Source organism: Chenopodium quinoa, unplaced genomic scaffold (genome assembly GCF_001683475.1).
Source record: "Chenopodium quinoa cultivar QQ74 unplaced genomic scaffold, ASM168347v1, whole genome shotgun sequence".
Lineage (NCBI taxonomy): Eukaryota > Viridiplantae > Streptophyta > Magnoliopsida > Caryophyllales > Amaranthaceae > Chenopodium > Chenopodium quinoa.
Window position 1 is genome coordinate 2,211,312 of NW_018742810.1, and position 17,348 is coordinate 2,228,659.

General features: G+C 33.4%; 1 protein-coding gene across 1 annotated transcript; it reads right to left on the bottom strand.

Annotated features, from left to right (window-relative positions):
* Positions 1-3,789: 3,789 nt before the first annotated feature.
* On the bottom strand, positions 3,790-8,489 carry LOC110725322 (phosphatidylinositol 4-phosphate 5-kinase 1-like). Its single transcript, XM_021904813.1, has 8 exons — positions 7,088-8,489; positions 6,818-6,982; positions 6,560-6,725; positions 6,242-6,352; positions 5,950-6,143; positions 5,732-5,859; positions 5,550-5,643; positions 3,790-4,870 (listed from the first exon to the last, which is right to left on the bottom strand). The coding sequence occupies exons 1-8, from the start codon at positions 8,140-8,142 to the stop codon at positions 4,561-4,563; spliced, it is 2,223 nt and encodes a 740-aa protein (XP_021760505.1). The 5' UTR covers positions 8,143-8,489; the 3' UTR covers positions 3,790-4,560.
* Between the last annotated feature and the right edge of the window lie 8,859 nt (positions 8,490-17,348).

Genomic DNA, 17,348 nt, shown 5'->3' on the forward strand with positions numbered 1-17,348 from the left:
ATTAAAAGAAAAAATATCAGAATGAAAAGTATGGAGATCTGATAATCTGTATAACAAATTGTACCACAAAGAAATCACTTTCAAATAAAACTCTTGACCTCTCTCTATAGTCCATATACAAGAAGTACTCGTATTTAGTTAAGTAAACTTACTTAGCACTATAAGCTCTAATAATTATTATATATACTTGGTATTAAATTGTTTGTACTATAGTACACTTTAGTTAGAATTTGGTACCCGTACCCTGATTTCTTAATTAAGGTCATCACCTTTTAGTTTTGTATAAGGTCACCTAGAAAGATAGAAATATACAAAGTCAGTTACGGAAGCATAAAGTCAACTATGGTTAGTAATGGAATAAACTTGTCCTAATATGATATGATTCCATAATCATCCACATTTAGTTATAGACTTATTGTATAGTTACTAATTATACTACAGTACATATACATAGCGTAAGAGTTCCTAATTTTGTGGGAGAATTGAAGATGCCTTTAAAAATAACACAATTATACGCACTGTAAGTTTTAATTAGTTGTTGTCGCCGCCGCCCAAAGAAGCAGAGGCATAGAAATGATCTGATGCGCTGTCACGTAACAGTATGAAGAACAGTTTAGGCATCTTATCTACTACGCATGCATGCATTTGGCCACTGGCCAGACGATTGAGATAATGATAATGTGGATTAGCATTTTAGAAATGACACACGATACAAACAAAATACATTCTAACATTTTTCAGAGATCCAATTATTGTATTGTTAGTGTTGCTTCAAAATATAGGCATTATGTATATTGGTCATCAAAAGAGGATAGATAGAATAAGGGATGAGCGCGCTTGCTAAACATGAAAAAATTAAATATACGGAGTATTATCTATATAAGATTAGCTAAAAGTATAAATACATGTGTACTTCTTATTAAAATGTGTTGTGTACTTGTATATACCACTTATTAGGTACTTTGGCACTAAGTAAGATGGAATTGTATGTAGAAAAAACAAAAGGAAATAAAATGACTTCTTAATAAATTGTAAAGAAAATGATACTCTATAATAATATGATTGTTTCACTTCCTTATTTCTTTTGGATTGGTGGAATTTGGACATAGATAAAATTAATAAGTACGTAATCAATTGTTTAATAAAATCCAATTCTTCTATAATTGACTAAACAGCTAGCTAGACAAGCTAATCCTATCAACTTAATTACAAAGTACCATGTAAACTAAATCATAGGAACTCTATTCCCTTTATTGGTTTTATTTTTTATTTTTATTTTTTTTTCATTCTTATCATTTCCTTTCTAATCATCTTTTTAGAGTCAAACAAATTGTTGGTAAATTGTTGATGAAGTGATCACATAAATTTTAAAAGTATGTATTAAAATATTGGACGAAGTTAGTTCATGTATTTTTTTAAAAAAAAAAATTGTAAGAGAAAGTGTATCATGTACTTCGTATACACTTGTTGTACACAAGAATTTCCAAATTCATTTAATGTGAATATTTGGTACACGGAGTACAAATTTTGCATATCACTTTTCCAATATAACCTGATACGAGTAAATATTTTTCCATTAAATCTAAAGTGTGATCTCCACATATCTGCATAATAATATGCTTAGAAAACACATGACAGGTATAGGTCTATGGATTTGGTATAATAACCAAAATAGAAATAGAGGGATCTACGTCTGAAAGAAAAGTTTGTAGACAGACAAGTTGACAAAATTAGGAAATCCATTAAATAGGTAGCAACTGTAAAAGCTGGAAAAGAAAAATAAACATAATAATCAAAAAGTGCTATGAAGAGGAAGAAGATGAAAGAGGGCAATGCAGAAGATGTATGTACAGCATTCAATTCAAAATTGAATTAAATGAATTACAGAATGCTTACAGTATAAATTTAGTTAAGGCTCGCTCGCTGTTAGACGTACGTAAACCCGAGTAAATGCTAAAGTCTGCCACCGACGGCGACTCTGTCTCTATAAACCAAGACAAACTACACTTTTTTCACACGTTATTATTTCTTACATTGTTTTTTTCTTTCCTTAGTTTTTAAAAATTGTTACTCCGATTGTTATGTGTATGTGTAGTAAATGTAATCATGTAAATATTTCCTCCATTTTTGTTGAATGTTTGGGTATTTTTTTTGTTTGTTTAAATTTTAGTTATTGTTTAAGGGACTAGCTAGCTTTGATGCTTTTAAGATGGACAGCAAACTCAGCGATGACAATTCCCATGCTACTTTGGATGCTGTTTATTAACTGACCCATTATATTATACTATGTCTTTTACAAGTCAATCCCATCCATTTCAAGATTTTCCCTGTTTCATCGATTTTAAGGCCTTACTTTATTCTATTCCACATTTCTTGTTAATAAACTACGAGTAGTTATGTATCTAAGTCTCCAAGTTGGCATCATTTTTTTTAATTAAGTTGAGAAAGGATTATCATCATGGATGTTCATTTTCATATACTCGTACAAAGGAAGTTGAGAATTTGAAAGCTTTACAGTATAAAATTAAATATAAAATATAAAATCAAAATGCTATGGATTATTACATACGGATAACATAGTAACTCAAAAACTCTTTTGCATTAAAGCTGGTCAATTAAGCACTTGCGTTATGCCAGCTTCCGTTGAACATACAGAAATCAGTTTGGATCATTATTAACTTGGGTTATTAATAGGAGGATTTGTTAAATCAAATAAGCCAAGTAAAATGAGATGCAGAATAACACAAAAAGCATGGCCCAATAGCCCTAATTCAAAAGTTGGTCAATCCCGTGCCCCAATTGGAAGTATATACAGTTAAATAGAGTAGGAAGTAGGAGAGACAGTTATTGAAAAGTTGAAAACTACTCCGTACTAGTACATGGCTACATAGGCAGTTACTACAATTAACATATGGTAATATAGTCGTAAAGTGTGAACATTCACATTAGTTGAATGAAGAAATAACAGCATTCATGAACTCCGTATTCAATAAGAGAAAAAATGAGGGAAGAGTAAAAAAAAAAAAAAAAAAAAAAAGAAGGGTAATTATCGAAAAAGAAAAAGGGCAGAAGAAGGTGGTCCAAAAAGAGACAATGAGCATGGGCCTAGCCCCTGTCACTGACTTTGACCCTTGTTTATGGACTTTCCCTATTTCACATTCTTCTTTCAATTGTTCAAGTCCCAACTCCCAATATCAAAACGATTCATTTTTAAACTTTGTAAATTTCAGCTATGCCCTCAAAGATCAATCAAGCATCCATTTCATTGTAGACTAGATTCCACCAAATACACAAGTGCCACATGGGCAGAAGAGTCCTTCACCATGTGACTAAATGACTATACAATGATGTCATTGGGATCCCATTTTTTATTTATTTATACTCGTAAATAATAATCTGGTCAAAATCAAATGGGGCTTACTCTCCGACTATACATTGTTTCTTGTTCCTTGGCTGCTTTTGGAATACAATACTGTATTTATTTATTTCTCCCTAGGAGTAATATATTACGTATTTCTGTTAAAAAAAATACAACTCCGACCCTATTGTGAGTACTAATAAAAAATCAAAGAGAGAAAGAGAGATCCTCTTCATCTCAAATCACAATCGTAACTTTCTCTGCTTTTTATAAACAGAAAAAAAAAAAATCTAATCTCTGTTCAAGTGAACCCCCTCCTCCACATCCAATGACCAATGCCTCCGCTTTAACCGTAAAAGTCTCCCCACCGCCATCACCACCTCCATTTCTCATTTCCCAAATCACTCTCCCTTTTTCTAAAAAAAAAATAAAAAATCAGTCATTTTGAGATTGAGCTAAAAAAATAATGGGGTCCATCCTTGCAACAAAAGTAACGTAAATTATGCAACATTTCTCATCACTAACTTAACTATACAATTAAACTAATATTCACTACCTAAGTAGAACGTACAAAAGATGATTTGAGATAAATTATCTGTCCTTCCTTTCTATTAACCAATTTAACCCTGTACAATTGTTATTCCCACACATCCTTCCCCATTTTCTTTCTCTTTCTCGGTTTTTTTTTTCTTTTTTTTTTCTGGGGGAACAAAAAAACACATTTTCCCTTTTCACTCTATACCTATCTTTCAATTCCCTCTTACTTGAATCGCTACAAAATTCTACCCCCATTACACAGGAATAATTCAATAACAATATTACCCACCTATCCAATTTACGATTTTACCTCCACCCATTTCAATGTACAAGAATATAATCACATTGGCTGATCAACAAAACTCAGCCAAGGCTATAATTCATCCACTCATCGCGAATCTAAACCACCATTCTCCAGTGATTGTCATTGCTGCGTTACCCGCCCATTTTCTCCCACCTACCAAGTGAGTATGTAGGAGTCTCTTGGTCCCAACGTTGTGAACATTGCTATCAACAACAATATTGTTGAATAGTTCTTGACTGATGATTCATTCCACATGGAGGGGAGACCCTAGCACCGATGGGGACTTCCTTTTTCCAATGGAACAGTGCCACCATTTTAGGCTGTGTTCTAGATTTTCTCTCACCTCTCTCTTTCTCCACTGCTATCTGTCTTCAACAAATATTCTTCCGATGAAGTCACGAAATCTCTTTGAATATAGCTTAGGATCCACCGCTGATATCGACGTTGGATCAGCTTGCAGAGATTTATAGGCATGCTCTAATCTCTTGCTGATATCATAATCTTGCAGAATGTCAATTATCCCAAAGTAAAGTATTACTTCATAGATTTCACCATTTCTAGCAGGGGCCAGATTTCCATAGCCCCCAGGAATGTACTGATCAAAATCACTTCTCCTGGCAAGCCGCTCTGCTCTGGCTGGCATATTAGCCCCTAGTCTGATCAACGGTTTCCTGATCAAACAAATTTTACAACATTAATACCCTAAACTCCCTCAAGAAACGACTGAACTGAGCATGGTCACTAAAGCAAAGAGATGAGGTATAACACAGGTACAACGACTCAAAACTTGTCTACTGACGAAGAATTCTAAGAGCCATGTCTGATGTCAGAAATAACCATGGCATCCCATACCTAATTTCAGGTGGTCAGACTAGGAACAACAAACTGTGTGATCCTTATCCATTGCAGTAATAGGACCATAACCATATCCAAACCTAACTAAAGATGCAAGTCTACTAAGCTACCCACACCAGATCACACACAGCCAATGTCACTTCTAATTATGCATTCCAGCAAGGCCACATTCAATATATAATATAATTGAATATCCTAATCCGAAAGATGAAGTCACCATATCCTAAAAATGATTATGAGGCATACATGTAAAACTGAGTGCAGCAAAATATCCTAAAAACTTGCTGGCTATGAAGTGTCTACAGATACCAATCACATGACTTGCCCAATCAGCTCAAGAAGACATGTATACATCTCCAATCAAGTTTTGACATAGAAAGATAGCATTTTCTTTAAGTTTAAAAAAGCCAACAATCACAATGCAAAATCTTTCACATATTTAATTGTTTAAATTTTCAATGATGGCAGTTCAATGATCGGGAGCAGAAAACACACCTGCCAGCAAGAACACGGTCCATGTCCTGTAGTTCAGCTTCGAGGAAGCGATGGCCACGCAAGTACTTCTCATTTCGATATGAATCCCGTTTTCCTGGAAAAGCAATGGACATAATTAACTTAAGCTTTTATAATCCAAGTACAATACAATTTTAATGCAGAGAGAAGGATGGGGTTAGTACCACGAAGGACGAATGGGGATAGGCCCATCTTATCCCCTGTGTTATCATCACGGAAATGAACACCCACTAAAAGACTGTAATCCATGATTTTCTCTGCTTCAAGGAACTCACAATCCCGTTCAACTTGCCTAATAACAGATAAACTTACAATCAATTTAAGCTGCACAATGATAGTATATAGAGGATTTCTATCAAAATAATGATGCCCAATCACTCACTTCATCAATTCCTGATACCAATTCCTTTGGAGGCGGAAGACAAAGTCAAGATCAAGATCCTTGAGGGTAGTAGTTTCATCAATCTCAACCTCGGGCTTCTCTGTAGTCCGGCCATGTCGAGATCCTTTCAAGTCAAATCTTCTATGAATACGGTACTCCGAGCAAAACAAATTTCCCATGACAATGAAGCGTGTCTGGTTGAAATTAACAAAACAGAATTGAGCTATTTGAATACAAGTCATGAAGCAGAGCACAACACAACATTGGTAGTCACATGAAACAGGAGTTGTACCTTAGGTCCACCAGCCGGTTTCACACAATGCACACCATAAAACCGAGTCACGAGTGAATTTTCGTAGCGGCAAACATGTTGGTAGTAACTAGGAAGCATCCTAAGGAGAACCTGAACGGTAGAATCACCCAATTAGGACACGCCTAAATTTAATAATAACAAGTTTCATTATTAAAAATTATAACTAACACTAGAGCTTGAAAACAAAGGAATCACCGAGTCGCCAACCAGGCAGGCAGGCAGCCAGCCTAACAGCAGAAACATTTGGTAGAAAAGAAAAATAAAAAAAGCACAGGTCAAAAGAAATGGCAAACAAACCTTGACTTCGGATTTCTTGACAGTTTTGATCATATATCGATCATCCTGGGTAAGGTAGAAAAAACTACCACTCTTCCCAGGTGAAGAGAGTTCTCGGAGAGCATCATTCCCACAAATTGCCAGCATATAATCAGCCGGATCTATTTGAAACAGCTCCCTCAGATGTCTAAATCAACCATATAAATTTATCAGCATTCATTCGATTGAATACGAGTACAAATGATTTCATCACTTGATCCGATTCATTGATTCACTAACCTGAACACCATTGGACAATAATCCTTCCATCGAAATTCGGTGGATTTATGCGTTGGTGTTAGTTTTGTACCTTCTGGTGGAAACCTTGTCCAGAACTTCTCCTTTGGATCAAAATCACTTGTTTTCAGATCCCTTAATATCGAAGCATGTTTCCCAACTGAATGTCTACAATAATCATAAAATTAAACAATCCATCATTAAAAAAACAACAATAGCAGAACAAATTTAGAAAAATGAAAATGGTGGAAATCAATAAAAATAAAAAAATACCTAATACCGAGTTGAAGATTAAGCATCAAATCATAATTCTTGTGACCCTTAGAAATGGTTTGGCCAGGCTTCTTAGCTTCTTTAATAAAACAACAAGGACTCTTAGCAAGTTGGCGATCTAATCGTACAAATCCATCACCATAAATCATAGAAGCAGCTTCAACATTATCAATTATATCACAAGTAATATCACCTGCTTCTCCTTCACTTTCCCAAATACAAATCCTTGGGAATATCCTCTCTCCTCCTCCAATACCACTATCCATGGAAACCCTTTTCTTAGGATTAAAATTGTTGTTGTTCGTCACAAACAATTCATTCCCATTCGTAATCCCGTTCCAAGACGATGGTCGCAACGGTGGAAGCGGTGGCGGTGTTGGCGGTGTTGGCGGTGGTGGGTAAGAAAAAGTCCCATTTCCTTTGACAGCCCCATTATCCCAGCAACCTTCAAATTTATTACCATTGGCCCAAATTAAACGGCCTTTCCCACAAATCAAACCATTCTTCCATTCGCCATGGTATTGATTTCCATTCCTCCAAACATACCTTCCAGTACCATCCTGTAAATTCCTTCTCCATGAACCCTCATAGAAATCTCCATTAGCATACCTTTTCTCACCATAACCATGTTTTTTATCCGACACCCAAGTACCCTTGTAAGTATCTCCTTCGGCACCGGTAAAAGTACCTTGTCCTTCCATCCGACCGCCTTTGAACTCACCCTCGTAGGTTGCTCCCGACGGCCATGAAAACTTGCCTTTGCCGTTGGCTTTACCTTTCTTCCACTCTCCTTCGTACATACACCCGTCTGACCAGAGATACTTTCCGACACCGTGTGGGACATTTCCGAGGAATGTTCCTTTGTAGAGATCTCCGTTTGGGAGGTGCTTTTCTACTATAGGAGGGGCTAGTACGGCGTCGTTTTGGTGGTTGGTGGGTGTTACTCTTCGAGTGGTTGCCTGAGACCTGCTTCTGATTAACGGGTTTTTAGAAGATTCCTTTTCCGGTGTTTCTGGGAGCGGTATTATTTCCAATTCCAACATCGATTCAAACATTTTTGCTGAAGGGTGTTTGGTAAGATCGGTAAGGAAGTGAGAATGGAGTTTGAATTTTTTTTTTCAAACAAAACAGGCTAGATAGGGGTTAGATTTAGAGGGAAGTTTGCCGGTCGAATCTGCAGCATTTTCCGGTGAAGAGAGAGAAAGAAACACAATGTAGCAGAAAAAGAAGAAGAGGGGAAAAGAGAGAGAATAAAAGTTGTGTGGAGAAGGAAGAAGCAGATAGAAGAGAGAAGAGAGAGATAAACAAAAAGAAATTTGGGGATGGTTTGGTGAAGAGGGAGAAGCAAAATCCCTAAGAGAGAGAAGAGGTATGATTTGTCGGTTATACCCCTGTATACCCCTGGGACCCTTGTGTTTGCAATAAGGGATTCTATTCTCCCCCCTAATTATGTTTATCTTGACGTGACGGAGTCGTGTACACATAGGATTGGGGCGTATATGTACTCCGTATCTTTTTTTAATACCGTATAGTCTACGCATTACGTCTTTGCTTATGTTGTATACCCTCAATCTTGTCTCTTTATTTCAATTTTGCCACTTCTACATTACTATTTACTACGCTTCATTGCTCGAAGTCTCGAACCCTGCCACTCTTATTGATTTCAAAGTACACTTAATTAACCCGTTTTATCTTTTTTTAGTTGACTAATATATATACCCTCTTGAATTTTGTCTCCTTCAATTCTTTTTTCTTTATTTCTCTGTCTCTCTCTCCCCACCAATTACCGTCTTACCGGCCATATTTTGAAAATGTCAAGTGTCAATAACGACTTACCAATTACCATGATCATTAATTAGATAGCATGGATGACGACAAAGAAAAGAGTTGCTAGGTATCTAACTCAGTTTTCATGTTTAACATTAAAGAAAAGGTTGCACGACCAATTTTGAGTTTAATTCATTGATCAAACTCTTTTAGTTAAATATATGGAGCCATGCATTATGCTCTTTCAACGTAACTCAGCATGTGTTTTAAGGTTCATCAAACAGCTTAGAGGGAGTTTTTTCATATATTTCATGATCCAACCAACGCTATAAGGCCAACCGATCCCTTTTTCTTTTATATTAAGTCGTGTACATGATAAATTAGTGGTAAAAGTATTAAGATTTTTAACTCTTAAGGTGGTGCTAAAGATTTGAGATTGAATTCTATCTATATCAGTGTCCTAGTAACCTTTTCTATAGATAAAATATTACAAAGTATATATATTATCATTATAAAAAAAAAATGATAGCGTAACTAACTTTAGTTTAAACAAAACTTTTTAATAATAACTTAAACACCGTATTATTAGCACTATTTGCCACATTTATGTAATTACTAGTTTTGTGCCCGGGTGATGCCTAGATTTTAGGATAAACTTTTTGACTTCAATGTTAAATACGGGCATATAATCCCTTTGATAATGCAGAATATTTAAACATACAAATGATACAATATCATATCGTTTATTTATATAATAATGTACTTTTTATAGTTTTGTTTGTAAATAAATATCTGTGTTATTATTAACTTGAAATTATTTTTATTGAACTTTAATTATTTTAACAGAACTGAAAGTATTCATTCCAAACTAAAATTATTTTTACGGATTAAAATTTAACTTTACTGATTAGAACTTATTTTTACTGATTCTGTATTATTTTTTAAATAAATTAAATATATTATAAATGGATCTTATTTTAAAGAACTTTTTAAAATGAATTTCAGGATGGAAATAGAACCGAGTTATATGATCTTTATTAAAAGTTATGATTAATTTTGTATATATGAAATATTAGAAGTATATCGAAAATCTATCCAAAATTCTCTTACTTAACATCATATGTGTCCCAATAATACCTATTTATTGAACTACGTGTCGTAACACTTGGTGAGAAACTGGAATGCCAAGTGTCAATATCTCGTGGCCTCGTTGCGAAACCGGCTTTATTTATTAGTGAAAGTGATGATATGATATGATATATATACCCATAAAAATATACTTTGTAGAAAAGAATGGATAATGGTTGTTAATTAAAGTAATAACATCAAATATTTCAAAGTAATTTTATCAAATATATATATGTGCACATAATTACATACATAATAATACAGAGTAACAATCAAATAAACCAAAGGAAACAAAGATAGCATAAGATACTCTGGATGTCGTTTGATATCTCCAATATATTCTTGCCATAAATGATTTATAATAATTGAGTTTATTAATACTCGTATGTGCCGTATAAAACATAGCTAGCGTCTAGTGATTGACCTAAACGAACAAAAGAATGTAATCAAGCTAATTAATCCACTTTGATTTCTCTTATCTTGGACGGTAAGGAACTCTGATTTAATATTAATAGGTTGCATAATGAAGCTATATTTAATTAGTCAGATGACAAAATAGCATGATAAATTGTGTTGTTTACAGGATTTATAAATCTGTTTATTTTGGTTGAGCTTGAAGCCTGCAAGAAAAACCGTGGTCAGTGAATTTCTCCAATTTTCTTGGATCCACACAACTAAATATACAGAGTATATAGACTTTCTTGTATAAATCAGATTTAAATAACAGGATTTATACGCTGTACATGTCTTTTAGTCTTGTTCCTTAATTGGTAAAAATCGTAGCCAATTAAATTGCCCAGTGGGGGAAGGGCATATCATATATGCATATTGATCTGAACCCTAGCCTTATAATCAGAATATTCATTATTTAATTAAGGTAATTAGATAAGATACGTATCAACTATGATAATATTAGCTGACGAATGAGTGGTGACTAATTGAGATCAAGTTCCCAGTAATAATCAAATAAAGATTTTATTTCTATGTTAGTTTATTTGGATAAAATGGAGTCAGCACTATACTACAGTAACAATTAACAAACAGACTTAATTTGGTTTAACATGCGACTAAATTGTTCTTGAAGTATTACATCTGCCTATTGGGGAACTTGTTAAGTAATGGCTTTTGGAATACTTTGTTTTTAAGTATAAGGTTTTTTTTTTTGTTTTTTTTTGTTTTTTTTTTTTAAAAAAAAAATTAACATTATCATATCAATGGAGTGGTACAGAAATGCTCATCTTAATAGATTGAATTAAATTAAGGATTTATGTGGATGACTTGGATGATCTTATCCCTAAAGATTATTACTACAAGTAATAGAATAGTGCATGCTTATTGGCCAAAAAAAGGTGTAAGGATTTATTTCCAATCAAATTATCTGACTTGTAAAAGTGTACATATATTATACTATGTTGTTACCCAAGCTATCTAATCATAGCTCAAGCATGACATGCAATTCACTATATAATTGTTTGGTTGCAAGTAAATAAATTAGTTAGAGATCGAGGTAAGTTAGACTTTCAATAAATAACATACTAAATAACATGTTTGGTTTATACTATACCACGTACAAGTATTATAACTTATTATGAATTATAGAGTACGTATTCTGTACAAAATTAGGTATGTTATTGTCTTATGAACTTCAATATATGGGGTAACTTTTACCCGTTTAGGAACTTAAGAATTACCACTGCACTTGCAAGTTGCAAGAATTTACTGTAGGATTACGATAACTAGACTTCCGATCCAAACAGTAGAGATTATTAGGAAGTATATTCAATTCTGATGAGCTAGTTGCAACTTAGAAGCAACTTTATGACGAGAGCTTGGAAAATGCATGAATCATAAAGCAACGGACCCATCTCACGCTTGCGTGGCCTTATAACGTCTGTATTCTTAAATTAGGAGTATTGCAGTATGACACGAACTTGAGAGGGATTAACTCCCAATGTCCTAATGGAGAAAATTTTAAACTAATGGTTTGGTAGCTACGGGTTATCCATTATTATCTCATGTATCTACTAAGCAATATTGACGATATTCCACCTCTCATCATTCTTTAGTATACAAAGTTTTGATGACATCAATCAACTGTGTCTTGCCTAGCTTTAAGTTTCACAAATAACACTTTACTTTTCCTTTCGTACGTCAGTTCTTTATGCCACGTATATATATTTATGTGAAGTATAGTACATACTAATGCACTATATACTAATACATTATACTATATGTGCCATTTATTTGCATCATTAATTTAACTTAAAAGACTCAAAAACAAAAAAAAAAAAAAATCAATTGGAGCAATTAAAACGAGACGAAAGGAGTATTTTATATATATAGGTTTATCTACAAGAGTAGAAGACTATCAAGGAGAACTGTCCAAGCTAAGCCTTCCAAAGAAAAAAGTCAATTAATAAAATAGAGGATGATCGATCCAAGTATAAATTCATTTATTCGAAATAGGTGATGAATTAAGTAACCGATTCAAGTCTAATAGATCAAATTTAATGGTCTAATTAAGTCAATTTTTTTAATGTCATATAATCGCCAAAAAAAGTGTAATTAAAGTGTATGACAATGAAAAGTAAAACCTTTTTAATTATAAAAAAAAAAAAAAAAAAAATTCCAATTGTGATCTTGGCAAAAGTGGAAGATTGTACAATATCATCAAATTTGTTCGATTGATGAATGAATTTATTAACAGCTTGCCATAGCTAGAGTCATACAATTGCATGCAGTAACATACGTAAAAAGTAAGTAAGACAAATATATAAATCCAAACAAAATGTTACATACAAAAGAAGTGGATGATGAGTACGAGTACTAGAAAAACCTGATCCCGATCAAGAAGGAAGTTGATAATGCATGCAAAACCCATAAATGCATCCAATCCTTAATTTGGATGGAAGCAACTAACTTGTTACTTGTACCGGCCAATAATACAACTACTACATACATACTCATATATACTTGTGCCAAGTTGATGAATTCGATTTTGTTGTAAGTTATCTGATCTTCTACTATAAAAGTGCAACACATGAAATGTCAAATACACCACTTGGTATCATTCAACCACCAACTTTATCTAAATCATAAACATAAGAATATAAGATATGATAGAAGATAATGTAGGCTGCATGCATATATGTAGCTCACAATGAATGGCAAGTAAGAAGCGACTAATAACCTTACCAGCTTTCTATGTTTTCCAAAAGTGGAGCATCACCATTTCAGATTTATTCTCGTATATATACATTATTTTAATACTCCATATTGCAATATACATTACTTATAAGAGTATATATGTGGCTTTTTTTTGTTGGAGGTAACGAGAATTGCATGCATTTAGCTAGCTAGACTTTAAAGCCACAAATAAGAAAAAAATAGTATGGAGTAAAAGTGTAAGACTAAAATAGTCTACAATATTCGATATTTGCTATCTCTATGCTGGTGAGTCCTTTCAATATGTTCTCTATCGACTTTCATTTTTAAAAAGTGTAAAGTGGTAAAGGTTGCATCTCATAAACTAATTTGCTTAAGATTACGTATGTCATGCAACAATACTAAGCGATCAGTGATATAATAAGATTATTAATTAAGATGGATAAATTGAAGGGCTCTAAAACCATAAAATATTATTGTAAAATCCTAATAGTAGCATTAATGAATGAAAGTAAATAATGTATGAAGACAAACATGGGCTTGGTTTTGTGTGTGTTTCCTTCATCGATAATGATGCTCTTTAGAAAATCTTATGATCAGTATAAATTAAATAAATTTTGGTTAAATAGGGGACAAGTTCATGATATTATTACACAATATGACGTTAACAGTGTTACGACCACAAAAAATCTATTGTGATCGAGGGGCGGGTCTATTCGACATCTTACCACTGGCCTTAAGAGTCTTAAACCAACAAAACTCATTAGTCATGCATTACTCTGTATTATATCCATACATAATAATTAATACTTCGTATAATATAATGCATGGGAAACAAACCTAATTAGTTACGGAGTATATTAGCAATAAGATTGTTAATTATTATTCCTAGCACAAGCAACCATCTGATGATTGAATGTTGACGATGACCCTCGACTAGTTGTCATGTTGCCATACCCTCAATCATATTTAATACTTTAATTTGCTCTTTGCTTGTCTATTATCGCAATTCATCTCTTATTATTTGTATATTTAATTAGTTACCAATATAATCTCGGTTTTTCTTTATTATTTTTGTCCGGATGGAGCAATAACATACATGATGTAATCGTCAGCGATAGAAAACTAGAAAATAATTTTAGTACAAGCTATACATATATCCTGGCCTTTTGTTTCAACATCTAAGCGAGTAAATAATACGTAGTACGAATTCGAAGTACTCCGTAATGTGTATTACAACATATAAGAGGTTGAATATATATATAATAAGCACGCAATATCCTCTGTCAATTAGATAGAAATAATTTGGTGTGTTAACAGCAATCAATACCAACTCGTTTAAGATCATAAATTAATCTACCCAAGCCAACCCCTGTCCCCCATATAATAAAGGAAAAAAAAGGTCATAACCCATATCATTTAGTTCATACATACGAATTATACATTATTAATCAAATAGATGGCCTGATGGTATGATGTTTAAATGAAAGTTCAATAAAATTGGAGATTTAATAGTAGAAAAACTACTGCATTTGACTCTTTCAAAAAAACAAAAATAAAAAAACAAAAAAAATTGACAGCTATTATGAATATCCAAACATTTTTTTTTTATTTTAAATAAAAATCTGGAAAGAAGCAGCAGCGCATGGCATGAAGTAAATCAATATGATATGGACAAAGTTCTAAAAGTGCTCATAAAATACATATTTTCGCTACGTATATAGACATGAGCTATAGTTTTAATTTGTTGAACGAGATCATAAACGGTACGTAGTATTTGTTTGAAAAATCTTGGGTGTAACTGTGTAAGTGGTTGATTGGTTGTATGCAAGTCTAATACTCGTTACGTTGCAATTTGCTCCTAAAATAATACTGGTAGCATATGTCCAAAGTAACTACCCGTAAGACAACACTAAGCACGTCAATCTCTTAGAAAATAAAATTTACTTTTACGATGTTCATCTTTAATATCAGTAATATGTCAAATCCCACATATTCATCCAATCACTCATCCTTTACAAACATATTTTTTTTAACAAAAGGCGGAGTAATTTGTATGAGTATATTGTTACATTTTTATTTTCTTTTTGTTAAGTAACATGGAAGGCCCTATAAATTTAAGCCAGATTTTTTCACAGATCAACCCGGCCTGAATAAGTGGGCTAGATAAATTAGGAGCGTACCCTTCTCCAAATTGTTTTTAGAGGGGGGTTGATCCTGACATATGATTGAAAGGTACTATTCTTTTCACAACACCAAGTTTAGCTTGATATTGTAACATTTTTAATTGGATGCCTTGAATATGATAAGTTTGTATTCCATGCTTTATTTAGAGTTAGGTTCTATTCCTACTCATACAGTTTTTTCTCTCTATCTTTCCTCTCATTATAGCTAAAATTTATACTTCTCATATTTTTTATTTATTTTTATTTTTTATTTAAATTTAAGTTAACACGCTTTGACTTTGATATTATTCACAACCTTTATTTTGACTAACATTTGTGAGTTATAATGATGTGAAACCTTGTTAAATTTGTCTCAATGTAAAATTTAAAAAATTAGCTTTTTGTACGAATCACTTATTGATAATTAGAGATATTTATTATTAAATTAATGCATTGCTAATTGTAATACAAGAATTGTGTCAATTATAAAAGAACGAGAAAGTACTAGGTATCATTTTTTTTTTGAAAATATATTACTCCGTACTCCATAGTCCATAAGACATAGGAACTACTTATATTTTTGTACTAGTACCCTAGTAAAATAGTAATAATAATAAAAAGCCAATTGACTGTTGGTGCAGTGGTGATTGAGACTGCAATTGGTAGGGAGGATTGTGTGTTCGATCCCCCACAACAACAATTGGGAGGGGACTGAAACCTAACCACCCAGAACTGATTCCCGAATCCGAATTAGCCCAAAGGGTAAATCGGGTGGAACACCCTAAAAAAAAAAAAATGATTGTTTGAATATTGTAGGGCTGTATGAAGATGAGGCCCGATAAAAAAAAGCATCTACCAAATGACTTGAGCGATCTCTGTGAACAAGGCTCTAGTTGGGTTCGAGAAGATCTAGTTTTGTCCCCCAGCTTGTCGTATTTGGTGACGTATTTTCACTTGTTCCTAAAATTTGTATCATTTCTTCTGCGATTCTGTTGTTATACCAATCACTAATCGGCCTATCTACATCACCAAAACATGCCTTCAAGTCCTTTCACTGTCTTTAAATTATTATCTATTGGACCCAAATATCAAATCTGAATACGAATTCTTCAAGTTTTTACAGCATGTATACACTTATTTTTTACATCAGAATATATTTTTACGGAGTATACCTGAATAAGATTTGGGTTCGCGTATTAACTTGACACAAGTTCTCTGTTAAAGCGAGTCATTAACACAGTAGCACCAGAATGCATGGTAAGCAACCGGTTTAGCGAAGTGGTGTGAGCAAGAGAGATGGAAGAAATGCGGTGTTAAAGGATAGAAATGCATGCTCTTCAAATAATGTTAAGGTAAGTAGTTCGTAGTTGCATTGGTAACGTGAGAGTAGATATACATATACTCCAGCGTTGATGTTGCAGATACTGTCACTGACTGACTGATAGGTCATTCGTTGATAAAAAGAAAAGTAATTTAATCAAGTGAAGAAGATTTTATACACTTTGATTCCGTCATACAGGCAAGGGTGATGCAGAGTTTGATGAATCAAATCTAGGCCTGCTATATTTTGGGAGGGAGAAACTGATACTGTCATACTGAAACTGAAAAGTGAGATAGATAGATGGTGGAGTATAAAGAAAGTGGAGAAATGGTTGTAAACTGGAAAAGACCAGGCAGCAGAGAGCAGAAGAAAGCACTCGAAGTTGAAACGAACAAAAAATGGCATCAGATCATCTCAAATTCCCTGGATAGCATGCCCACCCCGTTTCCACTCCTGTCACCTGATTACAGAATATCGCACAAAATCAACTACGAGTATAAAAGCTACCCTTGACCTATTCTTTCAAATTACCCATAACGTTTTTATTGCTACAATTACTATATCACATATTTTACTACGGAGTATTTATTAAAGTTAGTAATATTTTGAAAATGTACAATAATACTAACAAATCTAGTGCTTTCAAAGCCTTAATGATTATAAGGTTTTGCAATATATGTTTCCAACAACCAACACCAACAATCGGGTTAATTGG